This window comes from Oncorhynchus mykiss, chromosome 23, assembly GCF_057628025.1.
Source record: "Oncorhynchus mykiss isolate SJ-2025 chromosome 23, ASM5762802v1, whole genome shotgun sequence".
Classification (NCBI taxonomy): domain Eukaryota; kingdom Metazoa; phylum Chordata; class Actinopteri; order Salmoniformes; family Salmonidae; genus Oncorhynchus; species Oncorhynchus mykiss.
In genome coordinates, this window is record NC_143044.1 from 51,919,309 (window position 1) to 51,934,880 (window position 15,572).

The 15,572-nt window shown below is 43.5% G+C and overlaps 1 protein-coding gene across 22 annotated transcripts in view; it reads right to left on the reverse strand.

The window, feature by feature from the left end:
* The window catches only part of LOC110531925 (adhesion G protein-coupled receptor B3), a 351,790-nt gene that overhangs the window by 36,219 nt on the left and 299,999 nt on the right, over nucleotides 1-15,572 (reverse strand). For all 22 annotated transcript variants that reach the window (XM_090217639.1, XM_090217638.1, XM_090217634.1 and 19 more), the window contains 3 exons: nucleotides 10,523-10,673; nucleotides 4,119-4,188; nucleotides 1,376-1,442 (listed from right to left, as the gene is read on the reverse strand). In XM_090217639.1, coding sequence (XP_090073765.1) covers nucleotides 1,376-1,442; nucleotides 4,119-4,188; nucleotides 10,523-10,673 — 288 coding nt within the window. The remainder of the gene's footprint in view (nucleotides 1-1,375; nucleotides 1,443-4,118; nucleotides 4,189-10,522; nucleotides 10,674-15,572) is intronic.

Consider the following 15,572-nt stretch of genomic DNA (forward strand, 5'->3'; position numbering starts at 1 on the left):
TATTATGATCTCTCTCTTCTATTATGATCTCTCTCTTCTATTATGATCTATCTCCTCAATTATGATCTCTCTCCTCTATTATGATCTCTATCCTCTATTATGATCTCTCTATATTATGATCTCTCTATATAATGATCTCTCTATATTATGATCTCTTTCCTCTATTATGATATTTCTATATTATGATCTCTCTCCTCTATTATGATCTCCCTCCTCTATTATGATCTCTCTATATTATGATCTCTCTATATAATGATCTCTCTATATAATGATCTCTCTCCTCTATTATGATCTCTCTCCTCTATTATGATCTCTCCTCTACTATGATCTCTCTCCTCTACTATGATCTCTCTCCTCTATTATGATCTCTCTCCTCTATTATGATCTCTCTATATTATGATCTCTCTCCTCTATTATGATCTCTCTATATAATGATCTCTCTCCTCTATTATGATCTCTCTCCTCTATTATGATCTCTCTATATTATGATCTCTCTATATTATGGTCTCTCTCCTCTATCATGATCTCTCTATATTATGGTCTCTCTCCTCTATTCTTCCTCTCCTCTGTTGTAAAGTGACATCTAGGGCTGTATGGCTTACTCATGGCACTGACATTAAATGTACTAACTCGCAAGACCTGACCTCTATGTTCCCCTCAATCCAACACCAGAGCCTTCAGGGAGGCTTTGTCTGTCTGACAGCAGCTGCTGTTATTTTACAAAGCAAAAGCACCTCCTTAGACAAACAGTAACTCAAACACTAACACCAGATTTGCAATAATTGCCCCTTGTGGGATACATCAAGTATTTTGAATGTAATTTAATCAGTGCTAACTGCTTTGATGAAAAATGTCAAGATTTTGGAAGGAGGCTACACTCTTGGCAAAAAAGCTAGTCCCATAGGATCATTTTTCCTTTTTGGTTCCAGGTAGAACCCTTTTGAGTTCAATGTAGAACCTTCTGCAGAAAGGTTTTTTCAATGGAATCCAAACGGGTTCTTCAAAGGGTTCTCCTATGGGCACAGCCCCAAAAACCTTTTAGGGCCTAGATAGCACCTTTTTTTTCTACGAGTGTAGACAGTGATTGTAGTAAACACTAAGAATCGACCTTTCTTTCAGCAAACACTTCCTGTTTTACAAAATGTACATTTACAACAATAACCAAAAAGGCAATGAATGAGTCTATGTTTTATATGTGATAGTATGTACTGTATGTACTGTATGCTCATCCTGCCTGTAAACCAATATTATGTATGGGATAATTAAGACACCTTCAACCTTGAATAGTACTTAACCTAAACATACAATGATACTGCAATCAGCAGTACTGTATTGCTATAATATGTACTTTAATCAGCAGTACTATAATACATACCAGAACCACTGCTGCTGCCGGTCCAACAAAGGCATACAGGAGACCACCTTCTAGAGATAGCCAGCAACTGTAGAGAGAGGAGGAGAGGAAAGGATGAGAGGAAAAGAGAGGAGAAGAGCAGAGAGGAGGAGAGGAGTGGAGAGGAGAGGATTGAAGTGGAGAAGAGAGGAGAAGAGAAGAGAAGAGAAGAGAAGTGAGGAGTGGAGTGGAGTGGAGTGGAGTGGAGAGGAGAGGAGTGGAGTGGAGAGGAGAAGAGAAGAGAAGAGAAGAGAAGAGAAGAGAAGAGAAGAGAAGAGAAGAGAAGAGAAGAGAAGAGAAGAGGAGAGGAGAGGAGAGGAGAGGAGAGGAGAGGAGAAGAGAAGAGAAGAGAAGAGAAGAGAAGAGAAGAGAAGAGAAGAGAAGAGAAGAGAAGAGAAGAGAAGAGAAGAGAAGAGAAGAGAAGAGAAGAGAAGAGAAGAGAAGAGAAGAGAAGAGAAGAGAAGAGAAGAGAAGAGAAGAGGAGTTGAGTGGGGAAGAGAAGAGGAGTGGAGTGGAGAGGAGTGGAGAAGAGAAGATGAGTGGAGTGGAGTGGAGATGAGAGGAGAAGAGTGGAGTGGAGAGGAGAGGAGAAGAGAAGAGAAGAGGAGTGGAGTTGAGTAGAGAGGAGTGGGGAAGAGAAGAGGAGTGGAGTGGAGAGGAGTGGAGAAGAGAAGATGAGTGGAGTGGAGTGGAGAGAAGTGGAGAAGAGAAGAGAAGAGAAGAGTGGAGTGGAGTGGAGTGGAGTGGAGTGGAGAGGAGAGGAGAGGAGAGGAGAGGAGAGGAGAGGAGAGGAGAGGAGAGGACAAGAGAAGAGAAGAGAAGAGAAGAGGAGTGGAGTTGAGTGGGGAAGAGGAGAGGAGTGGAGTGGAGAGGAGTGGAGAAGAGAAGATGAGTGGAGTGGAGTGGAGAGAAGTGGAGAGGAGATGAGAGGAGAAGAGTGGAGTGGAGATGAGAGGAGAAGAGAAGAGAAGAGAAGTGGAGAGGAGAGGAGAAGAGAAGAGAAGAGGAGTGGAGTTGAGTGGAGAGGAGTGGGGAAGAGAAGAGGAGTGGAGTGGAGAGGAGTGGAGAAGAGAAGATGAGTGGAGTGGAGTGGAGAGAAGTGGAGAGGAGATGAGAAGAGGAGTGGATTGGAGAGGAGCGGAGAGGAGAAGAGGAGACATCAGCTAGCGAACCAACTCCCACAAAGAAATGAAACCCCAGAATCACATCAACTTAATGGTGCACAGCTGCATACAGTTGTGTTATCCTCCAGTGTCAAGGGAGTACAGGCATATGCTGTGGTTCTGCTTCAGGAAGTTTTACTGGGGAATAAAATGCTAACGAGAGTTTTAAAACATGGTTTATGTACTAGTATTCAGCTGGGACACAACTCAGGAGGAGATGGGGGTTTGTCAGAATCTTCTAAAATGCCCACTGGGGTTGTCTTGGGGTTTGTAGGGTTCACCCTAGCCTATCTAACCAAGTTTTCACATTTGTGTTTTTTCTTCAGAAATCATTGCATGTGGGTACATTCATGTGTGCTTAATATATTATTGTTCTCAGATTTTTTTAATTCACAGATTTTAGATGTGAAATAAAACAATATTTTTTTGCAAATATCTTTAACTGTGCTATGTTGTTGTCCCACCCAGCTATCTTAGGATGAATGCACCACCTGTAAGTCTGCCTGCATAACAGCATCTGCTTAATCACTAAAATGTCAAATGTAAATGTTTTGCATATACACTAACGTTCAAAAGTTTGGGGTCACTTAGAAATGTCTTTGTTTTTGAAAGAAAAGCCATGGTCCATTATAATAACATAACATTGATCAGAAATACAGTGTAGACATTGTTAATGTTGTAAATGACTATTGTAGCTGGAAACGGCTGTTTGGAATATCTACATAGGCGTACAGAGGCCCATTATCAGCAACCATCACTCCTGTGTTCCAATGGCACGTTGTGTTAGCTAATCCAGGTTTATCATTTTAAAAGGCTAATTGATCATTAGAAAACACTTTTGCAATTATGTTAGCACAGCTGAAAACTATTGTCCTCGTTAAAGAAGCAATATTATTATCATTAATTAACATTTTTGTAATACTGATGTCACAAATGTAAAATGTGTAAAGTTCTTTATTAAATATGTAGTTATTTGTTACATTTGACTGTGTAAAACCTAGTAGAACTACTTATTTATCTGAGTGAGGCGGATGTATAACGTTTAGCAAAAAACACATGATTCTTTGTCTCTCTGAAATGAAACCATCGTGTGATAGATTTGAGACAAATACGTGTCATTGAACAACCCCTTGATTACAGACACCTGTGTGCGTGTGTCCTTTCAAAGTATATAAACTAGTGACCCACAGTGTTTGTCATTACACCCTGATGAAGACAGCTTGTCTGTCAAACGTTGGTTATTAAACTCCTAGAGTGTGAGGCTCTCCTTTGTAATTGAACAAGCCCATGCCATGATTAGATAGTGAGAAAACACACCCATCTAGTTCTTTAAACAATAAAAGCTAATTTACCAACATTTCTGAAAATGAAACTGTTCTGATTTAAATTACCATTGACACAATTAGTATGAGGCTTTACAGATGAAAACAATTGCATTTTGGGATATAGACAGTGATAACCATGAGCAAATGCCACATGCTATACATTATAATCGTTACTAAAATATCAGAACTACCAAGGTGACACATAGGTAGAAAGAAAGAAGTGAGAAAAAAACATACTACTGGGGTGTCCCATAGCCTTTTGCTTTGGTGAATCCCATTGAGACGGCAACCACCAACGCAGGTAATCCTGAAAAAGACAAGAATGAACACATGAACAATAAGACAGGTAGTTCTGAATGCTTGTTTCATTGTGTCGTACAGCCGTCATACAGAATGTCCTCCAGAATGTCATACAGAATGTCCTCCAGAATGTCATACAGAATGTCATACAGCCGTCATGCAGAATGTCATACAGAATGTCTTACAGAATGTCATACAGAATGTCATACAGAATGTCATACAGAATGTCATACAGCCGTCATCCAGAATGTCATCCAGAATGTCACACAGCCGTCATACAGAATGTCGTACAATGTCATACAGCCGTCATACAGAATGTCATACAGTCGTCATACAGCCGTCATACAGAATGTCATACAGAATGCCATACAGAATGTCATCCAGAATGTCATACAGAATGCCATACAGAATGTCTTCCAGAATGTGCAGGTTAACTATCTCCTTCATCATTAGCTCCATAGAGGCAGTGTTCTGCCGATAGAACTCCAGTCAAGATAAGAAGCTTAGTGTATTTAAAGATAGAATCCTTAGTTGCTTGGTTTTATAAATTAATGATATATACCCACTGATTCTTGAACAATATAACTTATAAATGCCTCATGAGCTTAGTTCAACTGTCGTACCCCATCAGAACCCCAAATATAAGTATGATTTACCCCAATGTTTGTACACAATGTGAATGTAAACAAACACTGTATAGCCTCAGATAATGATTCCGTTTACTAATTCAAACAGCAGTTTCCGTAGTGTAGTGGTTATCACGTTTGCCTCACACGAGAAAGGTCCCTGGTGCAAAAACACATTTCTCTGATACATACGAGAAGCACCTGATTTGTAACAGAGAATGCCACTTTTCATAAATACCTCATTATGGGAATTACATGCAAAGAATATCAGTGAAATTCGTATTACTCCTTGTAGATTCTTGAACTCTCAGTTTCAGTAGAGTAGAGTGCTTTTCATGCTTGACTCACACAAGATATGTCTCCGGTTCAAAACCAGGTCCACAAGAGATCTCTGACACGTGAGAAGTACCTGATTTGTAACAGAGAATTTTGCTTTTCATGAATGCCTCATAACTAGGTAAGTCAGTTAAGAACAAATTCATATTTACAATGATGGCCTACCGGGGAACAGTGAGTTAACTGCCTTGTTCAGGAGCTGAACGACTGATTTTTACCTTGTCAGCTCAGGGATTCGATCAAGCAACCTTCTGGTTACTGACACAACGCTCTAACCACTAGGCTACCTGCTGGTTACTGGCCCAACGCTCTAACCACTAGGCTACCTGTTGGTTACTGGCCCAACGCTCTAACCACTAGGCTACCTGCTGGTTACTGGCCCAACGCTCTAACCACTAGGCTACCTGCTGGTTACTGGCCCAACGCTCTAACCACTAGGCTACCTGCTGGTTACTGGCCCAACGCTCTAACCACTAGGCTACCTGCTGGTTACTGGCCCAACGCTCTAACCACTAGGCTACCTGCTGGTTACTGGCCCAACGCTCTAACCACTAGGCTACCTGCTGGTTACTGGCCCAACACTCTAACCACTAGGCTACCTGCTGGTTACTGGCCCAATGCTCTAACCACTAGGCTACCTGCTGGTTACTGACACAACGCTCTAACCACTAGGCTACCTGCTGGTTACTGGCCCAACGCTCTAACCACTAGGCTACCTGCCGCCCCAAAAACTATATTTCATAACTTGATTTCATGGAAGGTCAGTCCTTACATCCGGAGATACATCTATGAATTTGAATGTGGTTACATTTCTTCAGGCCCGTCACAACTTTCTTTTTCCAAAAGTTATTGTTATTGTTTCAATGTGGGATTCTAGCTTTAAGAGCAGTGCTACCTACACACACAGTAACACAATGAAAACAATCCCTATGAGAGACTACAGTGGGTCTCCCTCTCTGGTACATGGGGCTTGTTCCCCCTCTACACCACCTGGATCTCTGTTATGGATTGTTGCAGTCCATCCGGGAATATAAACACCTTCCCTCTCGGCATGGCCTGGGAACACACACACACGCACACGCACACACACACACACACACACACACACACACACACACACACACACACACACACACACACACACACACACACACACACACACACACACACACACACACCCAGCCTGGGAAGGATTTACTGATGCAGTCACATTTCCTGGAGGTGGGGGCGGAGACCTTGTGGTCGTCCACTTGTCTCTCCCAGTGCTGAAGAGGTAAATGGGCCTCTAATGTACGGCGCTATGGCATAAATCACGTAGCCTCCAGAGCTCTGATGTACACACACGTTCATGTAAACACACGCTAAGCACAAACACCAACGTTGCTTGATTTACTGTTAAAAAAAAAAGCTAATATTTACAATCTGAACAAGATGAGAAAATCAATTCTTACTTTAAACTATAAACCCCACAGAGATGTTAGATTATACTGAACACCTGCAGTACAAAAAGCAACATGTAATGTTGATGCTTGAGGATTGTATTGGTTCTTCACATAAGTTTCATAACTGTTGACTCATACTTTCATAGAAAACAAACCCATGTTTCTGACAGTATCGTATCCTCACAGAGCTGCTACAATGGATGAGTCTACAGAGATGTTGCAATGGATGAGTCTACAGAGATGCTACAATGGATGAGTCTACAGATATGCTACAATGGATGAGTCTACAGAGCTGCTACAATGGATGAGTCTACAGAGATGCTACAATGGATGAGTCTACAGAGATGCTACAATGGATGAGTCTACAGAGATGCTACAATGGATGAGTCTACAGAGATGCTACAATAGATGAGTCTACAGAGATGCTACAATGGATGAGTTTACTGTTATTTGTTCTCAGAGACGTCCTCTCATATTTTATTATTTTATTTCACCTTTTATTTAACCAGGGAGGCCAGTTGAGAACACCTTTATTTAACCAGGGAGGCCAGTTGAGAACAAGTTCTCATTTACAACTGTGACCTGGCCAAGATAAAGCATAGCAGTATGAGCAGACAACAACAGAGTTACACATGGAGTAAACAATAAACAAGCCAATAACACAGTAGAAAACAAAGGGGGAGTCTATATACAATGTGTGCAAAAGGCATGAGGAGGTAGGCGAATAATTAAAATGTTTTAAGTTCTGTGCAGTTGCAGGACAAAAGATACAGCACAGATACAACTCATCTATTTTCTTCTCGCCTAACATGACCATACAACATCTAACCTTCTAACATCGACCAAGACCACACGATTTTATCATTTACATTTAGAATGTCTATATATATCAGCCTTTACCTACTCACCTCTCTCTCTCTCTCTCTCTCTCTCTCTCTCTCTCTCTCTCTCTCTCTCTCTCTCTCTCTCTCTCTCTCTCTCTCTCATTTCAATTTGCTTTATCGGCATAACGTAACAATGCACATATTGTAGTTCGGCCGTGAACTGCAATGACGAATGAAGAGAGAGGTTCTTGTTTGTTGCTAGGTAACAGGAGGAATGAGTGTGTGGGCTCTTTCGTAATCAATTGGATTCTTAATAGAGATTTGGGAAGTGTCTTTGCTGTAAGTAAGAGGTCCTTGGATGAGACGTCCGTAGATGTCTTCACAGACCCACCTGTACCCGAATACCTGAGACCTGATCCGGGACCAAAGCCGGTCTGGATCCAGAATTCTAAATACTGTCGGATCTGATATGAATGTCATGGGTCTCTGGTATGTGTCATTTCAACTGATTTGTCCAGAAGGACCCATACAGATCAGAACACGACTGCTGCAGTAGAGACAGAGAGAAATGGTATAATTTATGCTGCTGCTTTTTGCTTTTCACGAGAGGGGCGCATGTAGCATGTTGTTGTTGGCCAATCAGAAGTCATCAAAGCGGCAATAGGCTACAGTCATAGAGCCTCTCTGTGGGACAAAAGTTAGGAGATATCTAATCAATGGAAGATGTGATTAAAATGATGGAATCAACATATGTTAATTCAACATCAACATATGTTAAAATAGAGTGTTTCTATGATTTGTAGTAAAGAGGATACAGGAAGATAAGTGTTTCCAATGACACCCTCCGTGTGCATCTTGTAATTTTACTCTGGCTTCTAATTGGTTGGTCGCTGGAAACACCTATCTTAGCCTGCTACATTATATTCTGAATGGAGTTGTTGTTTGTAGGAAGAGAAAGTGCATGCAGCCTCAGTTAGCCTACCTAACTAGCTTCTCCCTGTTTGATGCAGCCAAGACAGCTACTACGTCATCATATTGGATGATAATTAGCCTAGCTAGCTAGCTTAACTAGCTTCTCCCTGTTTGATGCAGCCAAGACAGCTACTACGTCATCATATTGGATGATAATTAGCCTAGCTAGCTAGCTTAACTAGCTTCTCCCTGTTTGATGCAGCCAAGACAGATACTACGTCATCATATTGGATGATAATTAGCCTAGCTAGCTAGCTTAACTAGCTTCTCCCTGTTTGATGCAGTCAAGACAGAAACTACGTCATCATATTGGATGATAATTAGCCTAGCTAGCTAGCTTAACTAGCTTCTCCCTGTTTGATGCAGTCAAGACAGAAACTACGTCATCATATTGGATGATAATTAGCCTAGCTAGCTAGCTTAACTAGCTTCTCCCTGTTTGATGCAGTCAAGACAGAAACTACGTCATCATATTGGATGATAATTAGCCTAGCTAGCTAGCTATTAGTCTACTACAGCGAGAGTTGGCTTGGTTGGTTGAGGTATCTCGACCCCTCCTCCCTGTTCCTGTGTCACTTGCTCACACTCACAGTAGCCTACACACACAGCCCGGCCCCTGCTACAGCATCACCTCTATTTCCCTCCTCTCACAGAAGCCTACACATACAGCCCGGCCCCTGCTACAGCATCACCTCTCTCTCCCTCCACTCACAGTAGCCTACACACACAGCCCGGCCCCTGCTAGAGCATTACCTCTCTCTCCCTCCTCTCACAGTAGCCTACACACACAGCACGGCCCCTGCTAGAGAGTCACCTCTCTCTCTCCCTCCTCTCACAGTAGTCTACACACACAGCCCGGCCCCTGCTAGAGAGTCACCTCTCTCTCTCCCTCCTCTCACAGTAGTCTACACACATAGCATGGCCCCTGCTAGAGCATCACCTCTCTCCTTCCTCTCACAGTAGTCTACACACACAGCCTGGCCCCTGCTAGAGAGTCATCTCTCTCTCCCTCCTCTCACAGTAGTCTACACACACAGCATGGCCCCTGCTAGAGCATCACCTCTCTCCTTCCTCTCACAGTAGTCTACACACACAGCCTGGGCCCTGCTAGAGAGTCATCTCTCTCCTTCCTCTCACAGTAGTCTACACACACAGCCTGGCCCCTGCTAGAGTCATCTCTCTCTCCCTCCTCTCACAGTAGCCTACACACACAGCACGGCCCCTGCTAGAGCATCACTGTATACTGTAGTCCATTCTCTATCTCTCTCTCTCTCTCTCTCTCTCTCTCTCTCTCTCTCTCTCTCTCGTTCTCTGTGGCCTGATGTATATGTATATAGACATTCTTAATAATAATAATCATACATACTTTCCTTTATAACTTAGTGTTCTCGTTTAGCTAGTAGCTGTACCCTGAAAAACAACAACAACAAGACAAGCCTCGCTGTGCTAAAACACTGCAGAGGCCTTGGTTAAATCCTAGCTATCAGCTAACTCCTATGAGGAAACCACCATCAGGCCAGCTAGTCAATCTCCCTGCAGCCCAAGGGAAGTCCATGTACAGATCCCTAGGAGAGTTGGAATGGAGGGAGCACATCAGCACTGCAACACAGAACCTAGCTGACAGGAGGACGACAGAGACAACAACATCCCAGATGAAGAGAGAGAGAGAGAGAGAGAGAGAGAGAGAGAGAGAGAGAGAGATGAAGAGAGAGAGAGAGAGAGAGAGAGAGAGAGGGAGAGAGAGAGAGAGAGAGAGAGAGAGAGAGAGAGAGAGAGAGAGACAGACAGACAGACAGACAGAGAGAGAGAGAGAGAGAGAGAGAGAGAGAGAGAGAGAGAGAGATGAAGAGAAAAGGGAGGGGTAGAGAGAGAGAGAGAGAGAGAGAGAGAGAGAGACAGAGAGATGAAGAGAAAAGGGAGGGGTAGAGAGATAAATAGACACATTAAAGAACAGAGCTACGAACCAATAGAGAGAGACCAAGACATTTCAGAGTCATGACCCATGAGACAGAGACACTCACCCCATCCCAGACAGAGACACTCACCCCATCCCAGACAGAGACACTCACCCCATCCCAGACAGACACACTCACCTCATCCCAGACAGAGACACTCACCCCATCCCAGACAGAGACACTCACCCCATCCCAGACAGAGGAACCTCTTCCTGATGAGCCTGGTGCGGACCTTCCCAGTGACGGCCATGTAGGACTGCCAAGCCTCCGTCAGGACCCAGCAGAACGACGCCAGGAAGAAGAAGTGAAGGAAGGCTGTTGTCATGGTACAGACACCCTGTTCATGACCAAGAAAAGGGACAATGAGGTTCTGGATAGTAAAACCTTGTGAAGAACATGAGTGAGCGGGACAGCAATGGCCAACAACATCAACTTCATAGACCAGTATTCACAAAGCGTCTCAGAGTGGGATAAACTGATACAGGATCCGTTTTATCTTTTACATAATAATGAATGACGTTAGATGGACGAGGAGGACCTGATCCTAGATCAGCACATACGAGCCTAAGATTATTACAAGAATTGACTGTGTCAATTCTGTGATTCCCATAATGCACCACAGTTTGATCACATAAAAGCAGTCACAAAAGCATCGAAGTGTCGTATAACTATTCTACTCAGGTATAAAACACAGTCGGTCTGAACTGCAAATATAAAGCTTCTGCTAAATGGTATATTGGTTAGTTAGACAAATACATTTTGTAATGGGACCCTGTCTCTAACAGTAATGGGACCCTGTCTCTAACAGTAATGGTACCCTGTCTCTAACAGTAATGGTACCCTGTCTCTAACAGTAATGGGACCCTGTCTCTAACAGTAATGGTACCCTGTCTCTAACAGTAATGGGACCCTGTCTCTAACAGTAATGGGACCCTGTCTCTAACAGTAATGGTACCCTGTCTCTAACAGTAATGGTACCCTGTCTCTAACAGTAATGGTACCCTGTCTCTAACAGTAATGGTACCCTGTCTCTAACAGTAATGGTACCCTGTCTCTAACAGTAATGGTACCCTGTCTCTAACAGTAATGGTACCATGTCTCTAACAGTAATGGTACCTTGTCCTGAACAGTAATGGGACCCTGTCTCTAACAATAATGGTACCCTGTCCTAAACAGTAATGGTACCCTGTCCTGATCAGTAATGGTACCCTGTCTCTAACAGTAATGGTACCCTGTCCTGATCAGTAATGGTACCCTGTCCTGAACAGTAATGGTACCCAGTCCTGAACAGTAATGGTACCCTTTCCTGATCAGTAATGGTACCCTGTCTCTAACAGTAATGGTACCCTGTCTCTAACAGTAATGGTACCCTGTCCTGATCAGTAATGGTACCCTGTCCTGAACAGTAATGGTACCCTGTCCTGAACAGTAATGGTACCCTGTCCTGAACAGTAATGGTACCCTGTCTCTAACAGTAATGGTACCCTGTCCTGAACAGTAATGGTACCCTGTCCTGAACAGTAATGGTACCCTGTCTCTAACAGTAATGGTACCCTGTCCTGAACAGTAATGGTACCCTGTCCTGAACAGTAATGGTACCCTGTCTCTAAGAGTAATGGTACCCTGTCTCTAACAGTAATAGTACCCTGTCCTGAACAGTAATAGTACCCTGTCCTGAACAGTAATAGTACCCTGTCCTGAACAGTAATGGTACCCTGTCCTGAACAGTAATGGTACCCTGTCCTGAACAGTAATGGTACCCTGTCCTGAACAGTAATGGTACCCTGTCCTGAACAGTAATAGTACCCTGTCTCTAACAGTAATGGTGCCCTGTCTCTAACAGTAATAGTACCCTGTCCTGAAAAGTAATGGTACCCTGTCTCTAACAGTAATGGTACCCTGTCTCTAACAGTAATGGTACCCTGTCCTGATCAGTAATGGTACCCTGTCTCTAACAGTAATGGTACCCTGTCCTGAACAGTAATGGTACCCTGTCTCTAACAGTAATGGTACCCTGTCTCTAACACTAATGGTACCCTGTCTCTAACAGTAATGGTACCCTGTCCTGAACAGTAATAGTACCCTGCCCTGAACAGTAATGGTACCCTGTCTCTAACAGTAATAGTACCCTGTCCTGAACAGTAATGATACCCTGTCTCTAACAGTAATGGTACCCTGTCTCTAACAGTAATGGTACCCTGTCTCTAACAGTAATAGTACCCTGTCTCTAACAGTAATGGTACCCTGTCTCTAACAGTAATGGTACCCTGTCTCTAACAGTAATGGTACCCTGTCCTGAACAGTAATGGTACCCTGTCTCTAACAGTAATGGGACCTTGTCTCTAATAGTAATGGTACCCATTCTCTAACAGTAATGGTACCCTGTCTCTAACAGTAATGGTACCCTGTCCTGAACAGTAATGGTACCCTGTCTCTAACAGTAATAGTACCCTGTCTCTAACAGTAATGGTACCCTTTCTCTAACAGTAATGGTACCCTGTCTCTAACAGTAATGGTACCCTGTCCTGAACAGTAATGGTATCCTGTCTCTAACAGTAATGGGACCTTGTCTCTAATAGTAATGGTACCCATTCTCTAACAGTAATGGTACCCTGTCCTGAACAGTAATGGTACCCTGTCTCTAACAGTAATGGGACCCTGTCTCTAACAGTAATGGTACCCTGTCTCTAACAGTAATAATACCCTGTCTCTAACAGTAATGGTACCCTGTCTCTAACAGTAATAGTACCCTGTCTCTAACAGTAATAGTACCCTGTCTCTAACAGTAATGGGACCCTGTCTCTAACAGTAATAGTACCCTGTCTCTAACAGTAATGGTACCCTGTCTCTAACAGTAATGGGACCCTGTCTCTAATGGTAATGGGACCCTGTCTCTAACAGTAATATTACCCTCTCTCTAACAGTAATATTACCCTGTCTCTAACAGTAATAGTACCCTGTCTCTAACTGTAATGGGACCCTGTCTCTAACAGTAATGGTACCCTGTCTCTAACAGTAATGGTACCCTGTCTCTAGCAGTAATAGTACCTTGTCTCTAACAGTAATGGTACCCTGTCTCTAACAGTAATAGTACCCTGTCTCTAACAGTAATGGTACCCTATCTCTAACAGTAATAGTAACCTGTCCTGATCAGTAATGGTACCCTGTCTCTAACAGTAATAGTACCCTGTCTCTAACAGTAATGGTACCCTGTCCTGAACAGTAATGGTACCCTGTCTCTAACAGTAATAGTACCCTGTCCTGAACAGTAATGGGACCCTGTCTCTAACAGTAATGGTACCCTGTCTCTAACAGTAATAGTACCCTGTCTCTAACAGTAATAGTACCCTGTCTCTAACAGTAATGGTACCCTGTCCTGAACAGTAATAGTACCCTGTCTCTAACAGTAATAGTACCCTGTCTCTAACAGTAATTGTACCCTGTCCTGAACAGTAATGGTACCCTGTCTCTAACAGTAATAGTACCCTGTCTCTAACAGTAATGGTACCCTGTCTCTAACAGTAATGGCACCCTGTCTCTAACAGTAATGGTACCCTGCCCTGAGCATTAAGTGAATAAGAGTGTTGGTTAGAATCCCATGACTGCAGCAACAGGAAAGACAGACAGACAGACAGACAGACAGACAGACAGACAGACAGACAGCACTACTACTAATGATCAGATTGGGAGCCAGAGAACCAGGTTGACTGACTGACTGACACAAAAGCCATGGCTCTGCATTTCTCTGCATGCAGCACACACTCATTAGTGTGCAACACTAGTGATCGAACAGGAAGGCACGTGAAGCAAGGTCAAGCTATCTACACGGAGAGGGAGTGTTTGTGTGTGTGTGTGTGTGTGTGTGTGTGTGTGTGTGTGTGTGTGTGTGTGTGTGTATATGTGTGTATTTTTGTTTAACTATCCTTGTTGGTACCAGAAGTCCTCACAAGTATAGCAAAACAAGGACAATTTGGGGATGGGGTAAGTATCTGCTGGTCCCCATAAGGAAAAATGCTATTTTAGGCTTAGGGGTTAGGTTTAGGGTTAGGGTTATAATTATGGGTAGGTTTAAGAGGGTTTCTGTTTATGCTGTTATCTAACCTAGGGTTAGGGTTATAATTATGGGTAGGTTTAAGAGGGTTTCTGTTTATGCTGTTATCTAACCTAGGGTTGCACGAGCCTATTGCAACTTTCTGCCCCGTTTCTATACTGTACATCCGACCGGTCTGGAGACGGTGAGAGAACAGGAAAGGCCAAGAGCTCCCAACAATTATGGTTAGGGTTAGAATGGTTAGGGTTAGAATGGTTAGGGTTAGAATGAAGGTTAGGGTTAGAATGGTTAGGGTTAGAATCAAGGTTAGGTTTAGAATGAAGGTTAGGGTTAGAATGAAGGTTAGGTTTAGAATGAAGGTTAGGGTTAGAATGAAAGTTAAGTTTAGAATGAAGATTCGGGTGCGGGGGGCTGCCAAAACCGACATACACGTCTTCGGCGCCCGGGGAACAGTGGGTTAACTGCCTTGCTCAGGGGCAGAATGACAGATTTTTACCTTGTCAGCTCAGGGACAAGGTAAAAATGGTTAGAGGTTAGAGTTAGGTTGAGGGTTAAGGTTTGGGGTAGGAGTTAGGTTGAGGGTAAAGGTTAGGGGTAGGAGTTAGGTTGAGGGTAAGGGTTTGGGGTAGGAGTTAGGTTGAGTGTAAGGGTTAGGGGTAGGAGTTAAGTTGAGGGTAAGGGTTAGGGGTTAGGGTTAGGGTGAGGGTTAGGGTTAGTGGGGTTAGGTTGAGGGTAAGGGTTAGGGGTTAGGGTTAGGGTGAGGGTTAGGGTTAGTGGGGTTAGGTTGAGGGTAAGGGTTAGGGGTAGGAGTTAAGTTGAGGGTAGGGTTAGGGTTAGGGTTAGGTTGAGGGTAAGGGTTAGGGTTAGGTTGAGGGTAAGGGTTAGGGTTAGAGTTAGGTTGAGGGTAAGGATTAGGGGTAGGAGTTAGGTTGAGGGTAAGGGTTTGGGGTAGGAGTTAGGTTGAAGGTAAGGATTAGGGGTAGGAGTTAGGTTGAGGGTAAGGGTTAGGGGTAGGAGTTAGGTTGAGGGTAAGGGTTAGGGGTTAGAGTTAGGTTGAGGGTAAGGGTTAGGGGTAGGAGTTAGGTTGAGGGTAAGGATTAGGGGTAGGAGTTAGGTTGAAGGTAAGGATTAGGGGTAGGAGTTAGGTTGAGGGTAAGGGTTAGGGGTTAGAGTTAGGTTGAGGGT